The sequence below is a fragment of the Amphiprion ocellaris genome, chromosome 20 (genome assembly GCF_022539595.1).
Source record: "Amphiprion ocellaris isolate individual 3 ecotype Okinawa chromosome 20, ASM2253959v1, whole genome shotgun sequence".
Classification (NCBI taxonomy): Eukaryota; Metazoa; Chordata; class Actinopteri; family Pomacentridae; genus Amphiprion; species Amphiprion ocellaris.
In genome coordinates, this window is record NC_072785.1 from 3,532,589 (window position 1) to 3,550,650 (window position 18,062).

At 43.9% G+C, this 18,062-nt stretch overlaps 1 protein-coding gene across 10 annotated transcripts in view; it reads right to left on the minus strand.

Moving 5' to 3' along the window:
* ralgapa1 (Ral GTPase activating protein catalytic subunit alpha 1) overlaps window positions 1-18,062 on the minus strand; it is a 78,472-nt gene that overhangs the window by 22,426 nt on the left and 37,984 nt on the right. For all 10 annotated transcript variants that reach the window (XM_055005945.1, XM_055005947.1, XM_055005946.1 and 7 more), the window contains 5 exons: window positions 17,153-17,224; window positions 16,876-16,999; window positions 15,811-15,966; window positions 12,775-12,933; window positions 9,740-9,867 (listed from right to left, as the gene is read on the minus strand). In XM_055005945.1, the coding sequence (XP_054861920.1) occupies window positions 9,740-9,867; window positions 12,775-12,933; window positions 15,811-15,966; window positions 16,876-16,999; window positions 17,153-17,224 (639 nt within the window). The remainder of the gene's footprint in view (window positions 1-9,739; window positions 9,868-12,774; window positions 12,934-15,810; window positions 15,967-16,875; window positions 17,000-17,152; window positions 17,225-18,062) is intronic.

Here is an 18,062-nt window from a genome sequence, read left to right on the forward strand (position 1 = left end):
CATTTCAAACTTTATTCCTCTCCCTGGGCTGCGACCTTATCGTGGTGGAGGGGTTTGCGTGCCCTAATGATCCCAGGAGCTATGTTGTCCGGGGCTTTATGCCCCTGGTAGGGTCACCCAAGACAAACAGGTCCTGGGTGAAGGACCAGACAAACAGCAGCCCAGAAGACCCCAATGAAGACTAAAAACTTTGGAACCACGAGTCCCTTGCCCGGATGCGGGTCACCGGGGTCCCCCCCTGGAGCCAGGCCCGGGGGTGGGGCTCGATGGAGAGCGTCTGGTGGCCGGGCTTCTTCCCACGGGGCCCGGCCGGGCACAGCCCGAAGAAGAGACGTGGGACCCCCCTCCAGCAGGCCCACCACCCGCAGGAGGGGCCATAGGGGTCCGGTGCCATGTGTGTTGGGCGGTGGCCAGGGGCAGGGAGCCTGGCGTACCGACCCCCGGCTACACAAGCTGGCTCTAGGGACGTGGAACGTCACCTCTCTGGCGGGGAAGGAGCCTGAGCTGGTGTGCGAGGCTGAGAAGTTCCGACTTGATATAGTCGGCCTCACCTCGACACACAGCAGGGGCTCTGGAACCAGCCCTCTCGAGAGGGGTTGGACTCTCTTCCACTCTGGAGTTGCCAATGGTGAGAGGCGCCGAGCAGGGGTGTCAATACTCATTGCGCCTCGGCTCGGTGACTGTGTGTTGAAGTTTACCCCGGTGGACGAGAGGGCGGCCTCCCTTCGCCTTCGGGTGGGGGGACGGTTCCTTACTGTTGTTTGCGCCTACGGGCCGAACAGCAGTTCGGAGTATCCGCCCTTTCTGGAATCCTTGGAGGGGGTGCTGGAGAGCGCCCCTTCTGGGGATTCCATAGTTCTGCTGGGGGACTTCAACGCTCACGTTGGCAATGACAGTGAGACCTGGAGAGGCGTGATTGGGAGGAACGGCCCCCCCGATCTGAACCCGAGTGGCGTTCTGTTATTGGACTTCTGTGCTCGTCACAGATTGTCCATAACGAACACCATGTTCAGGCATAAGGGTGTCCATATGTGCACTTGGCACCAGGACACCCTAGGCCGCAGATCGATGATCGACTTTGTTGTCGTATCGTCGGACTTGCGGCCGCATGTCCTGGACACTCGGGTGAAGAGAGGGGCGGAACTGTCAACTGATCACCACCTGGTGGTGAGTTGTCTCCGATGGTGGGGGAGGATGCCAGTCAGACCTGGCAGACCCAAACGGATCGTGAGGGTGTGCTGGGAACGTCTGGCGGAGTCCCCTGTCAGAAGGAGTTTCAACTCCCACCTCCGGTCAAACTTCAACCATGTCCCGAGGGAGGTGGGGGACATTGAGTCCGAGTGGACCATGTTCCGTGCCTCCATTGCTGAGGCGGCTGATCGTTGCTGTGGCCGTAAGGTGGTCGGTGCCTGTCGCGGCGGCAATCCCCGAACCCGTTGGTGGACACCGGCGGTAAGGGATGCCGTCAAGCTGAAGAAGGAGTCCTATCGGGCCTTTTTGGCCTGTGGGACTCCGGAGGCAGCTGACAGGTATCGGCTGGCCAAGCGGGCTGCAGCTGCGGCTGTCGCCGAGGCAAAAACTCGGGTATGGGAGGAGTTTGGCGAGGCCATGGAAAACGACTTCCGGACGGCTTCGAAGAGATTCTGGTCCACCATCCGGCGTCTCAGGGGGGGAAAGCGGTGCACTGTCAACACTGTGTATAGTGGGGATGGCGCACTGCTGACCTCAACTCGGGACGTTGTGAATCGGTGGGGGGAGTACTTCGAAGACCTCCTCAATCCCACCGACACGCCTTCTGATTCAGAAGCGGGGCCTGGGGTCTCGGGGGTGGATTCTCCCATCTCTGGGGTCGAAGTCGCCGAGGTAGTTAAAAAGCTCCTTGGTGGCAGGGCCCCGGGGGTGGATGAGATCCGCCCGGAGTTCCTCAAGGCCCTGGATGTTGTGGGGCTGTCCTGGTTGACACGCCTCTGCAACATCGCGTGGACATCGGGGGCAGTGCCTCTGGATTGGCAGACTGGGGTGGTGGTCCCTCTTTTTAAAAAGGGGGACCGGAGGGTGTGTTCCAACTATAGGGGGATCACACTCCTCAGCCTCCCCGGGAAGGTCTATTCAGGGGTACTGGAGAGGAGGATCCGCCGGATAGTCGAACCTCGGATTCAGGAGGAGCAATGTGGTTTTCGTCCCGGCCGTGGAACTGTGGACCAGCTCTACACCCTCAGTAGGGTCCTTGAGGGTGCATGGGAGTTTGCCCAACCAGTCCACATGTGTTTTGTGGATCTGGAGAAGGCTTTCGACCGTGTCCCTCGGGGAACCCTCTGGGGAGTGCTCCGGGAGTACGGGGTAACGGACCACCTAATACAGGCTGTCCGTTCCCTGTATGACCGGTGCCAGAGCTTGGTCCGCATCTCTGGCAATAAGTCGAACTCGTTTCCAGTGAGAGTTGGACTCCGCCAGGGCTGCCCTTTGTCACCGATTCTGTTCATAATTTTTATGGACAGAATATCTAGGCGCAGCCAGGGTGTTGAGGGGGTCCGGTTTGGTGACCTCAGGATTCCGTCACTGCTTTTCGCGGATGATGTGGTCCTGTTGGCTTCATCATGCCAGGACCTCCAACTCTCACTGGATCGGTTCGCAGCCGAGTGTGAAGCGGTTGGGATGAGGATCAGCACCTCCAAATCCGAGTCCATGGTCCTCAGCCGGAAAAGGGTGGAGTGCACTCTCCGGGTCAGGGATGAGGTCCTGCCCCAAGTGGAGGAGTTTAAGTACCTCGGGGTCTTGTTCACGAGTGAGGGAAGGATGGAACGAGAGATCGACCGGCGGATTGCTACGGCCTCCGCAGTAATGCGGGCGCTGTACAGGTCCGTCGTGGTAAAGAGGGAGCTGAGCCGAAAGGCGAAGCTCTCAATTTACCGGTCAATCTACGTTCCTACCCTCACCTATGGTCACGAGCTTTGGGTAGTGACCGAAAGAACAAGATCGCGGGTACAAGCGGCTGAAATGAGTTTCCTCCGCAGGGTGGCTGGGCTCTCCCTTAGAGATAGGGTGAGAAGCTCGGCCATCCGGGAGGATCTCAGAGTAGAGCCGCTGCTCCTCCGCGTAGAGAGGAGCCAGATGAGGTGGCTCGGGCATCTAATTAGGATGCCCCCTGGACGCCTCCCTGGTGAGGTGTTTAGGGCACGTCCCACTGGGAAGAGGCCCCGGGGAAGACCCAGGACACGCTGGAGAGACTATGTCTCCCAGCTGGCCTGGGAACGCCTTGGGGTCCCCCGGGAGGAGCTAGATGATGTGGCCGGGGAGAGGGAGGTCTGGGCTTCCCTCCTAAAGCTGCTGCCCCCGCAACCCGACCCGGATCAGCGGTAGAAGATGGATGGATGGATGGATGGATCAAACTTTATTTTCAAATCATTTAAGGAACAGCCCCAATCCTTTATTTAATATTACTTTACAGTGATTTTATTTTTAAAAATTTGAAGTGACAAGTCAAACATTTTTAAGTCATGTAATAACTGCGGTCCACTTGAGAAATAAAATAGTTTTTCACCTTTTTTTTATTTAGAACAATGGAACACGAACACATACAGGGATAAAACAGCTTTAGTAGTAAATTTGTACATTCAGTTCATAGTTTCTGTTGGGTTTCCTCAAGAGACAACATTTACTGAAATTACTTAAACTACCTAAAATACTACTGCAGATTCTAGCTCTCATGGCTGAAACACGTCATTACTGACATCACATTGGATTTCCTCATTTCACTGTATAAATCTGGTGTTTAAATGTCCAGGAATCCTGATATAGAAACCTCTCCAAGGCCCTTTTATGAGGTAGAAAGTTGGAAGTTACCATCAGTCAGATATGAACCCTGCACAGCGTTAGTTGAAGTGATGAGATGGGACCACTATATGACTCTGCAGTGTGCACCTTTTCATCTGGTCTAATCTGAGCTCAAAGGAATTGATTTCACTGTGATAGGCAACAGGATGAATCTATTTTACTCTACTAACGCTATGCTGACGGACTGATGGAGGAGTCATTAGAAGCTAGACAGTTTTTAAACCCAAAGTGATGTTTGTCAGTGCCTTACTTTGATCACGTGTGAATGTAGTGAGGGCTATATGAACGCTGTGTGCATGCATATGTGCTGGGGAGTTTTGGATTGCTTTTCTTGCTGCAATGAGCTGATATGTGAGATAGAGCTGTGCTTACACACAGCTGCCCCAGCAGCCTGGCACTCTGTGTGAGTGTGTTGTGTGTGTTTTTGGATGGCTCTAGTCATGGTGAATGAAAGATCAGAGAGAGAGAAAAGGCAGATGGACTGCCCTGAGGGCCAAGAGACAGAGAAAGAGAGAGAGGGAGGGAAGAATACAGACAGACGGAAAAAGAAAGAAGAGGAATATGCCAGTTAACACTAGCATACTTTCCCCTGCCAACCTTCTTTCCATCCCTCTGCACCCCCATTTGCTTCTGTCAGCCCCTCATCGAGGCCCCTTGATGTTACAATGCGGCACTCGGAATCAGACACAGTCGCGCAGCTTAATGCAGCACTTGAGGAGACTCGTGCACAAGGACATCGAACCCTCATGTGCTCTAATCCCCAGGAATGCCTGCTAAATGTTATTCATGACATGTATCTACAAAGCTCCATGTCTCTTGTGGCTCAGTACCATAGATCTGAACTGTGCTGTGCTATTTTAACTGTCATGGTTGCGGTACAAAATCACAAATATGACAAAGTTAGCCTGAGATACAATACACCTTAAAGACTAAAGAGATTGCAATGTGGTGTGCTATAAGAATTTTTCATACTGATACAGTTTGTACTGTGGCAGTACAGACCCAACCGTTGAGCCGCTCGTGTCTGAATTAAAACACAATAGAATAGAATAATACTTCATTGATACTTTACAAGAAATTACTTGTAATAGCAGCATGTAAACACAAAGACAACCCACAAACACGACAGCACACTAACACTAATAGTCATCAGTATGACCATATACATAGTATATAAGTTAGAAAAAATTATAAAAGTTGAAACATTTGCACAGCATCTAAATCATAAGTTCAAATACTAATGTGGATTACTGTCATTGCAGCTGGTAGGAAGGACCTCCTCTTGAATGAGTGTTTCTTGGACTTTTAACTTTATGGAATCTGAAATGGTATATGACGTAAATTAAGATTAAATTGGAGTAACTTGGGAAGCTAATTTATTAAAGTTTACTCATCTTATATTGATGTCTATTATCTTATCCTGTTCCTTTCAAAATGTTCATTAACTTTTCCAAGTAGCATTGATATTACATCATGGAGAAAAGACGGGGAAGTGAAAAAAGAAACTCTGAATGAAGACAGAAAAGTAAATAAATCTGAAAAAAAGATGAAAAACAGACAATATGACAGACTGAAGAAGACACAATAAGATAAGGGAATTAGACAGACAAGAGAGACATCAGAACAAAGTTAGGGAGGAAGATGGAAATGATGATGGGAGAGATGAAGTGATACAAGACAGGAGCAGAAAAAAATCAGAGCACAACAAGACGTAAAGGGATGTGAAGGCAGAGATACAGAGCCAGAGAGTTAGAGGAGGGAGAAAGACAGTGACAGAAGTAGAGGGCAGAAAAGGAGAGAGAGGTGGAGAGACAGAAGAGTGGAGGAGAGCGGTGTGTGTAGCAGAGAGATGGAGAGTCAATAATGACTGATTACTGTAATTCAGCCTGTCAGAGACATCGACCTGCTGCTACCACTAATCAATACACACCAGGACACTCGCAGACACACACAAACACCTCGAAACAAGCATGCGTGCCACATGTGTGTCATCACGTGTACATGGCCACACACGCATGTACATGTAGCTGGTAAGTTGGTGTCTCACACAGAAACATGAGAAAAGGCACAACTGTATAGGTTTCAACATCCCTGCACACTAATTCTAAATTACTGGAGTCACACAAGAGAAACACACAAACTGATGTCAGAATATGTGCAAGGACACACACACACACACACACACACACACACACACACACACACACACACACACACACACACACACACACACACACACACACACACACACACACACACACACACACACACACACACACACACACACACACACACACACACACAGAGAATGGGGTCGGGGGTGTTAGACGTGCTACAGCTCCACACTGAGCCTAACAATCTCTGCGTCTCCGTCCTGTGGGTGGACACTGCAGAGCAAAATGGCAACTTCAACCTCCCCATCTCTCCCTATGCTCCTTCTATATTCTTGGCTTGGATCACCTCCACCACATTTTACATCTCCGAACAAAGGAGAGAAGTGGAAGGAGAAGAGAGGAGGAGGAAAAGAAAGAGAAACAATGGGACAAGCGAATGGTTGAGGAAGATTAAAATTGGACAAGACTGGAGAAAGGGAATTGAAAGATGGAGTACAAGAGGCAAGTTGGGAGTAAAGAGAGACAGCACTGTCGAGGAGGGATGGGACGAAAAGAAGAAGAGAAAGGCAATGAAGGACAAAGAGAGAACAGCGGAAGGACAGAACTCTGAGAGGAGAGCTAAGATGTGATAGATGTAGAACAGAAAATGGAGAGACAAAGACAAAAAATGGTTTTAAAACTGATTTCAATTTGAAAAGGTTTGACTGGACTACATGGTTAAATTTTTGCATTAACAGTAGCCCTCTCTGCTCTGAATAAAGTGGGGACTAGCGTTTGTTCTAAGCGAGCTTTCCTTTGACTTTAGGAAAGTGATATTGTGGGTTTATTTTGTGTTGTTTCATGGGTTGTTTTTACCTCGTTTGATCAAAGTGTCTTTCCTGAAGACAATCTGGGATATTCTGTCATTATATTGATACCTGTTGCAGATAAAACCACATTCTTAATGTGGTAGAATCATTATTTAAAAACAATGTTACCCTTACACATACAATGAATGAAAGCCTTTAAAGATCCCGTATTTTGCTTTTCAGGGTTTTTCCCTTTCCTTTAGTGTGATATATTGCTGCTTCTTGTGAATGTATAAGGTCTGCATACTTACAAAGTGTTTTAGACAGATGGTGAGAAGAATTACTGCGGCAATGCACAGTATGAGAAAAATAATGAGTTTTGAACATTAAAGCATGTAAACACACTCTGTTAGAATTAAAAAATAAAATGTGAAACCTATAAATTTGGCAAAAATGACATGCTACTCTGCTGAGAAAGAGAAAGAAAGATAAAACATGCTTCATGTGAAGAAAAAAACCCAAACATCTTTTACAAAACAAAGATGAATGTGTATGTCTTGGTAGAACTTGTGTACAAGAATATTCAACAAAGTACCTTTAACTTCAGTTGAACAATTGAAAAGGAATGTCATTGATAGTAGCTCCATGCATATGAGAACTGTGTTTTTAAATGTTACTATTAAAAGTTGGGCAGAAGATGCTGTTAAACAAAACATGGAAAGGTTTTGTGCTTCTGTGATCCCTGGTTGCATGAGCCGTGGCTGGTATAGTGACTGACCTGCAAAAGCTTGAAGCAACTCTTTATTTTGGTGTGGATTTAAATGAGAATTTCTGCGATCACATTTACAACTGTGGTGTTTATCCAACATGCAGATGAACTCTTTGGACATAAGAGAAAGAAGTAGAAAGAAAAAAGATGTGCAGACAGACAGGGGAACAGCATCAAACTGCTTTAAGTGCAGCTTAGAACAAATTCCAATGATGAGTCAGGAGGTGGACTTGCCTCAATGAGGGATGCTGTTACCTCATATTATGAGTGTTTCTGAATGTACGCTGTTTAAACAACTGTGAATGAATCTGCATGTCTTTATGCGGATGCACTTGCATCACTTGTGTCCACATGAGTGTGTATGAGTGTGTTGGATACTTGCCTGGATGTGTGTGCATGTCTGTGTATGAGACCAGGGAGCAAAGCCCCTCATTTAGAAACAGCATTAGAGAGGAGAGTCATCGATAAGTATTGACCGCTGGGCTTCTTCCAACCAAACTACCATCACATCGGATCAAGCAGACAGACTGTATACACACCTGTCTGTCTGTTTCTCTTTCTCTCCTGAGGCATGCACACAAACACACACCAAATGTGTATCCCAACTTCTGCAGCCTGGACGTGCACAGCAGACGTGCACACTTGATATATAGCACTCCAGAGCCAACTAAACACAGCTCTATCACAGTAGCACTTATTTTCTGAAAGCCAAACACCACTGGACATTGATTTGCGATTTTTAATCCTTGAGCTGAGCGATAACCAACATTCTCGCTCACACAACCATGTGCTAGGATTTCAACAGCCCACACAACTGTACAGGTACATTCTCACCACTCAAAGTAGGTTGGCAAAGACTACAAATAAGTCATTTCTCAGGAGTTGTCCAAGAGAGTATTTCAGATTTTGATAAACCTGCTGAAAATAGTTTTAATGGGAAGTATTAAGTGGCTTCAGATTTCAACAAGAGGCACTAAAAAAAAAAAAGTTAAATTATTCTTAACTTTGAGGCATCATGAGTTATACATAGTACTAAGTTACTATAAGCTTTAGGCAAACTGACTGTGTTTGGAGGGGAAAAAATGAATTCTAGGGCAAAATGCATCACAGGGACAAAACTGGTTGGGACATTGATGTTACCATAATGTGTGTCTACTGTATACAGCACAGTATTTGGTAGAAAATGCTGTGAAGTGAGGACATTTTCAAAAATAATGCCAAGAATAGTTTTTGTTCATCAATGAACTTCATTAAAAGCACAGTAACCAGTGGAAAACCTACATCAAATCCATATTTGTTGTGACTACCCTTTGCCTTTCAAAGGCGGAGCAGGCAGCCATACAGCGGCTCATAAAAACAGCTGGTTGAATCATCGGGGTTCCACTACCAGATATCACCACCATCACTACCCCCCGTTCCCTGCAATCCCTGCACCGAATCATCTGAGACACCTCACACCCTGCCCACCATCAGGGATAAGGTTCAGATTCATCCGAGCAAGAACTTCCACAATGGAGAAGAGCTTCTTTCCACAATCCATAAGACTCCTCAATAGCGTCCTACTCCCACCACGGTCACGAGATCTAACATGAAGCACGTTGCCACTCACTGTCACTGCACTATGACTGATTCACATCATGCACTCTGCTCTGTAAAAAGCATTTATTTGCCATATTTACCATTTTAGATTTCTATTTTTCAATGAGCGCTTTAATTTTATTCATTATCTTACAGACTATTTATTGCTGTGCTTCTTGTGTTTATAACAATGACAAAAACGAACATTTGAACTTTTGAACCTTTAATTCTAAAACAGTGCCAGTCCTTCTATTTACCTTTGAGTGCAGTGGATCTTGGTCGTCTCCTTTTGTTTCTGTCAATTCATGGTTTTTGTAGTTATCGAAATATCTACAGTATTCCTACTGTAAAGACAGAATTGTCGTCCTTTCACTTCAATAATTATATAATTTGATCAATTATTTAAATAACCACTCCAGTCTACATATTCTACATCTTATACTGTTCCTTTAGGTTATTGGTTTGTGCCCCTAAATATCAATCAGTTTGTGTAAAAAACGCTTTACAAAGTAAAGGATCTCATCATTGAGAAAATGCTACCAATGCTGCTGAAGAAAGAGAGATAAGGCAGGAAGGAAAAAGGAGTTTGACTTACCTTCCTTTGGCTATTGATCCTAACTTTTCATTATTTCTTTACAAAGGGGTTCAAAGGATACAAGTTCTGGTACAGGGGAATGAGGGATTTGAGAGCTCGGCTTGCATTGATAGCTGTGGCTCTGACCATGGTCGGCAAAATCTTCATATCCACGATGGCACCATCAAACAGCGGACCAAAGAACGGCACCTACAGAGAGCCAACAAGCAGACAGGACAATAAATAAATAAATAAATAAATCCATTGTGTAGTTAATAATTAATCGTCCTTTTGGAAGCAGAACACTGTCTGGGAGCCACTGGGTTTTAGCGAAACACGACTGACAAGGAATGATTGACACAACAGATTTTTTTTAATGACAATATTTGATTCAGGCTATGGCTTTCTGATTCAATTCAATACTTTGCTTGTGGAATCCACCAAAGAGACTAATGTCAGGCTGTTTATTGAGTTTATCTGCAGATCTGGTCTCCAAGCCATGCACTGTATGGCTGAATACATGTGCTTTCAGGACAACAACACAAGGAATATCTTATCTAACTTGTTTTTAGATTCATGATAATTCAATATTTTTACTTGTAGAATGAATGAAAGAGAATATGATTATGTTATTAGTGCTGCGGTATCTATGTCATACAGAAGAAGGCAGCATTTTATTGTGTTAGCTCTTGTTTGAAATAGAGTTATTCCATCAGTGCAGTGGTATTAATGTCTGTGTGTTTTAGAGTGATACATTAACCAGATCAGCAAGACTCAAGGCAAGACTCTCTCTAGGATTGTTAGTCAGTCTGGATGAATATCTGTGAGGTCTGGTATGAGACATTAAAGTCTGTTTCAAAACACTGGGCATGTTTGCACTTTCAGGTTGACTGGACTTTCCAAATCTACGCAGTGGTAAGGGTCCATCATCAAAAAACATGTAGAGCTGCAGAAACAGAAAATTAATTGACAACAGTTTAAATAATTGATCTCTTAAGCGACAGACACAAACTCAGACCATTCTACAATCTGAACTTCTTCCATATGAGGATTTGTTGCTTTGTCTGTTTAACATCATAAACTGAATTTAAGAAGTCTTAACCTAATAGTTGTTTTTTGCTGGAGCTTTAAATTGCATCTCACAGCCTCCTTTAATGGCTGGAGTTCGCTGGTGAAAAAGTGTGGCATGATGTCACTTACTATCCAACTGTTTAATCCTGACCGTTGTTTGCTCTCTTAGCATTTATTTCTGATTATTAACTGTCAACTAGGTTTTAACCTACTAGGGCAGAGCTGGCCCGTTTTAGCCGTGCCATGCTGTGCCCAGCTGTGATGAGATGGATTTGCTCTGTAGCATCACAGCAGGAGGGAGCTGCACCGAGCCATGCTGCAGTGGTCCTGTTTGGCAGCAGAACGTCCATGTCCACATCATGTAAGTCCCCTCCTCTGTTCCCAGCACTTGTCTCAGCTGTGCAACTGACTAGAGGGAGACGAGGAGACTGGAGGCTCTGAGTTCAGAACTTTAACAGCTTCTACTTGAATGTTTGTGGTTTGCAGTTTAGCTTCACCCCTGAGTACAATGCAGCTGACATCTGAATGCACATTCAGAAATATTGAGTAATTCAGGGAAACTTTTCCCTTTTTGTACAGCGCAAACAATGTTGCAAGTCTCACCGTTTGACTGATTATGGTTGTGCATGTCTCAGATCAGTGACACATGCACAACACATGCACAACACATGCACAAGGGCACAGAGGCATGACAGAGGGGCGCTGGCGACTGGGAGGAAAAGGGTTCGTCTATGCGGAACTAATTAGCTGAACTATTGTCTTAATGTTGGTTTGTTTGTTGCACCGCACAACATTACTCAAACTGCGCTGGCCGGTTCTCAATACCAAGTACGCAAGTCCGTACTCGGAAGTGCGGACTCCCGAGAACTGGAGAACTCATCGTTAATGTGCAGTTGGAAAACCAGCGTACTTGATGACATCACCACCTCAGCTCATCTATTCCGATTATTTTTACCAGGGATGTCACATATACGGCCCGCGGGACGGCTTTACCAAGTGTCAAAATTACAGAGAAAACATTAACTGTAAATTTGTAAAACTGTAAATTTTAAATAATTTCTAGACCTTGACAAGTTGTTTTGATCATAAAGTAAAATACTAGATTGTTCAGTTCCAGACAGCTGTGACTAAATGTTTCGCTTCTTTGTAAAAACACTGTGATCTGGAAGTTGTAATGTGTAAAGGATCAAGTGAGGCATAATATTGTTGAAATTGAAGTTATTTCTTAATAAATTTCAGGATTATCATAGTGTTTTGTAAAAAGATAATTCATTAAATGTGATCATTTTCAGAACGTACTTTTTTGAACTAAAACAAAGCGAAAAAGTTGGAGCTGTGGTTATTTATATGTTATTATGCTTTGACTTCACTAGTGCAGCCCACTTGAGATCAAATTGGACTGAATGTGGAACCTGAACTAAAATGAGTTCGACGCCCCTGATCTTTACTGTGAAAAACAATGAAATGGAATCAGATGCAATAACACACTTAGTTGAACACTGAATGTCAGCATGGCCATCATTTTAATTTAGTATTCTAGCATTCTAACACTGGTTAACTTGCGTTAAACACAACCCCCTTAGCTAAGACTGACGTGGAACAATGATTTTTACTGGTATTTGGCCACAAATCAAGTTATAAATGATGCTGAACTAAATTCAAGAGTTCAACACATTTACTGCAATTCATTCTGAAGGTGAGACGGCCTCATGGCAATCTGTCAGCACTCAAGGAAAAGATTTTGAAATTCATGCATCAAATTTCACGAAAAGCCATCTAAAAGTTTCAGTAGTGCCATCTACACAGTCATGCCACTGCGATGAAAACGATTACACTGATCGGCCAATAATTTCCACTAAAATTACATGTATAGTTATTACTCATTAGCCCAGTGGGGGATTAACTACCACACTGTGTTTTAATAATGAGTTAAATGTCCTGCTGTTTCAGAGGTGTCAGTTTCAGAGGATTCTAGAGAAACACATATGGAAGGAAATTTTTTTTTAAAAGGGCAGTTTATGTCGTCAATATGATTATTGTTTATACCTCTGGTTTTTTGAGGATATGGATGGAATACATGTGGTTCTTCATGGGGTAGATGATGATCAACACATCTCCAAACTCAGTGGGAATGATCCCTCTGCGGTAGTCTCTGGAATGCTCCGACCAAACGATGTGGACTTCGTCGTTGCCCAGGTGTCGAAGCTGGAGGTGGAGAAGGAACAAGACCAACATAATACTAGAATCAAACCAGAATAAACACTCATATTATGATTTTATGCAGTATAAACAACACAAACTAAGCCAGTGCAACACACACACACACACACACACACACACACACACACACACACACACACACACACACACACACACACACACACACACACACACACACACACACACTGCAGTGGAGAGTCTGTATCCATCATAAATCCAAGGCTTTTAATTTTGGGTGTGTACTTAGTGTAGGTGGCCCTGGGCGTGATGGAGTGAGCGTGTGAAGATGGAGAGTGGACAAGAAGACAGAGTGAAGCCCCGGAAAGATGGAGTATGGGCCGGATGACAGATGGGATCATGTGTGATGCTGTGTGGTGATGTGTGTGTGCGGGGTTCACGTTCACTCAGCGGGCTACAGTCAGGGCTGGTGACAGCTCAGTCATTAACCTTGATGACTGCCAAAACACACACACACACAGAGACAGACAGACGCACACACACACACACACACACACACACACACACACACACACACACACACAGAGAGAGAGACAGGCAGACACACACACACAGAGAGAGAGACACACACACACACAGAGAGAGAGAGTGAGAGACAGACACAGACACAAACACAAACACACACGCAGAGAGAGAGACAGACACACACAGAGAGAGAGAGTGAGACAGACAGACACAAACACACACACACACACACACACACACACACACACACACACACACACACACACACACACACACACACACACACACACACACACACACACACACACACACACACACACACACACACACAGACATCTCTCTACTTGTCTCCTTTGTCTCGGCCTTGGCCCTGAGACAAACACATTGAAGACATTTCCTTTTAAATGTGTTTCTGACTCCAATCACTTTTTTCTGTTTTATCCTCTGACAAGTTTTTTCTGCCTACTGTGAAGGTGTTTGTTAACCCAGATTTCACTGAACAGTGTATCAGGCCGTACAGTTTAATGGAATGGAATTTTGTCACACATCTTGCTCAACCTTTATATAAGCTTCAGGTTGAAGCCTGCTGAATAGTAACACAGGTGTCCTAAGGGGAACTCAGGGAGATTGATTTTGACTTTTTGGGTTTTAAGCTTATTAATTATGCCTGGAAGTGACTTCACCCTGACACTGCTCAAATTTACCTGACTGCACTGAGTTACAAGCTTAATTAACCTGACCTGATACATAACCTGATATATTTGGACCAGTGATGCATTAAGCTGATATATTTATCAAGTTCTAATTGAAATAAATCTTTTAGGTGCACTTCCCCTTGTCTGTGCAATTCAAAGTGTTGGCAAGATACAATTCAGAGTGATACAGAGAACTGATGGGCTCCTCCGTTATTGCATTTGGAGAAAGAGAGTTATGAGCTTCTAGTCGTATTTTTGGGTGTCAGAGCAGCTCAGTGACACAGTCGAAGGCTCTGGAGTCTTACTGTCTGACGTGTGTCTGAGTCTTATCCCTGTTTTCAAAATGTTTCTGTGATGAAGAGAGTGATGTCATCTCCGATGCCACAATCAGTTGGTGTAATGCAGCTTTAATCCTTTTAATCGTGTTTCGAGCAGATGTGGTATGGGACCACAACACACTGCAAAGAGGGAGACCTGGACAAATGCCCTGTGATGGACTAAACTGACTGTGTGTTTGTGTATATGCGTGTGTGTGTGGCAGCAGGATAGATGATAAATGTCTGCCAGTATGGACATGTGTGCCTGTCAGTATAACCTCTTAGTGGATGCGTTTGTCAAACTGTGTCTGTATGTGTTTGTGAGCCTGTGTGTGCTTGTTAACATGTGTAAGTGTGCGTGTGCCTTTTTGTCCAGCATTAACACAAATTTATAGTCGTGTGGTTATTTGCGCAGACTGATGTGAATAAAACCCCTTGTGGATGTGTGTTTGTGTCAAGTTAAACAGGTTTATAGTCTACGTGCATGTGTGTGTGTGTGTGTGTGTGTGTGTGTGTGTGTGTGTGTGTGTGTGTGTGTGTGTGTGTGGTTGTGTATGTATGTGACTATGTGTGCTTGATGGGGCCATCAGCTGATCAGGGAGACGGATGGTGTCGGACCAGGCGCTGATAATCCAATCAGGAGCCTGAAGCGATGTGATAGGCCGAGAAGCAGGAAGTATGATCTGATTAAAGCGACATTATGGCCATGTGCAGTGCGCCCAGCGCCTGAGGGTTGACAGGTGTGCGCACACACACACACACACACACACACACACACACACACACACAATAAACCTGCCTGCCTAGACACTGATACAAGCCCACACCCCACACCATGCACAAACACAGACATGATAGCACCCAAGAATTATTGAAAACATCGGTCTGGTGTAGAAACACTGATACAACAGATGGGTGTGTGTGTGTGTGTGTGTGTGTGTGTGTGTGTGTGTGTGTGTGTGTGCGTGTGTGTGTGCGTGTGCGTGTGCGTGTGTGTGTGTGTGTGTCCACCTATGCTCATTTGCAATGTCAGTCTCAGGAGTGCAAAGACGGAAAAGAAGCACTTTTCTCTTCATTAAATAAAAGGAGTGAAACTTGAGGAAACACCAAATATGCTTGTTAGAACGTATTACTCTCTCTTGCACCACACAGATAGACCCAGCAGCAGTTTGGAGGAGGGCTTACTATGTTTCAATCCATGTTTCCCAGCAATTTTCACAATTTTGAGATGTCACAGTGTTCAGGTGTGTTCTTCAAAACCACCCAGCAACAAACAGGCGACGAGGCAACCTGCCATCAGCTGGATGGGGAACACCAGGAGCCTCTGCATCTCCATCAACTCCTCTGAGACGGTGTCAGCGTGTTACCTTCTTGGTGAGGTTGTGGTCCTGGTCGTGGGGCATGCGAGTGGAGACATGGTAGATGACCTCGGTAGTGGAAGTGGCGTAGTAAGGCGTGGTTTGGCCTGTGCTGCGATTTCTCTGAAGGCCTCCCATGAAGCCACAGTGAGTGGTGAGGTCCACCTAATGAAACACATACACAAACACACCTTAACATGCAGGATACATTTAAATTATTAGGAAAAATGTAAAGTGTAAAAATTCCAGAGAAGACATTAACTGCAGATGGTAAATTTGTAAAACAATAATTTTAAAATAATTTCTAGACCATGACAAGTTGTTTTGATCATAAAGTACAATACTAGATTGTTCATTGTTCTTTTGTCATTTTGTATCTCGTATTTGTAATATTTTTTCTTGTTTTTTTGTCTGACTTGTCATTTTGTGTTGTATTTTTTGTCTTATTTTTGCCATTTTGTGTTTTCCTTTATTCGTTGTTTTGTATATCGTTTTTGTCATTTAGTTTTTTTTAATTGTTTCTACTTTTTGTCTATTTGTTGTTGTTGTGTTTCTCATTTTTGCCATATTTTGTCTTGTTTTTGTTGCTTTTGTCTTTTTTTTTGTCTGATTTTTGTAATTTGTCTCATGTTTTTGTCATTGTGTTTCCTTTTGTCTCGCTTTTGTTTTTTGTCTTATTTTTGTCATCTTGTTTCGCTTTATTCGTTGTTTTGTGTATCGTTTTGTGTTTTTTTTGTTTAATTTTCTGTCGTTTTTTTTCTCACTTTTATCATTTTTGGTCTCATTTGTGTCATTTATGTAATTTTTTGTCTCGTTTTGGTTGTTCGTCTAATTTTTTTGTCGCTTTGCAACTTTTGTCTAACTTTTTGCTTTGTTTTGTGTCATTTGTCTCATTTCTTGTCGTTTTGTGTCTCGCTTTTGTAATATTTTGTCTTGTTTTTGTTGTTTGTCTTTTTTTGTTGCTTGTCTCATGTTTTTGTCATTTTGATCCTTGGTTTTGTCACAATTTGAGCAATTTTCATCAATATGAAAGGTAAATGTAGAATCATAATGACTGAGTAAATGTGATCTTACCTCCCAGCCCAGTCCAGAGACAAAGTCCTCATAAGCCTGGCTGCCCGCTGTGTTCATCAGGATGGAGTGTTTATCTTCTTGGCCTTCAGCAACATAAAATACTGCAATCTTATGGGTCTCACGGCTAGAAGAGATTGAGCAACAGGGCAACTTATCAGAAAAATGCATTGTCAAAGCAGGAACAGTCACTCAGTTTAAACAAGGAAGGGACTAAATGGCTGAACAGAGGAGATGCAGGAGGAATGCAATAAGAGCTTGACTTTTCCTATTTTCTCACCACTGCCTTGAGTCCAGATTCTTCAGCTCTCTCAGTAATTTCTCATTCTTTCTCAACAAATGAAAGTTGCTCCTGCAAGACAGACAGTTAGAGTTCATTATTCACAGCTATAGGTAACCCTGCCTGTCTACTATTATCTGGCTGGCTGGTTGCCTGTTTCTGTCTCCGTTTACCGGAGAAAAGAACGACTGAACAGAGAAACAAAACAACACAGATTTTATGCCTAGCCACATAAAAACAATGTATATATGTCTTAACATTTACAGAGTCAAACAGATTTTAGAGCATTGCTTTCATGAAGGGCTCAGTAAAATTTAAGCATTGGTATGAAGTTCTCCATTTTCAAATTCAAAACTTCCAGCAGGTTAAATGTAAAAATCTGTCCTCTCCACAGTCAGAAAAAAACCCCAAACCATCTTTAACGCCAACGTTGACCTTTCAAGCATACATTTGGCTTGCTGATAATAAACATCTTATTCACTAGTAAACTCTTTAAACTCAGGCCAGAAATGGTCTACATTGTTGAAATAAATACATAAAGATATTTTGAAACTATTTTGTGCAGTCTGGCATCTGTTAAATGTTATTTTTACATTTGAAAGAGATGGAAAAACATTTTAAGAAGAAAATGAAGGGTTTCAAGATCACAAGGGTCCTACAATTACTGCACAGAACCTGTAAGAACTCTGCCACAGAAAAACCAAATGTAAGACAAGCCTTTCCCCTAAACTTTACACACAATTTTTAAAACATCCGCATAATCCAAACTATGTATATTTCATTTTAGTGGTACGGTACACTGTGTGAACTTATACGGTATATTAGGCATATACTGTTTTAAAGTCAGTTTCTCACAGCATCACCTTTATGTGCTGCTTTTCTTCCCATCTTTAACAACAGTTAGTAGTCA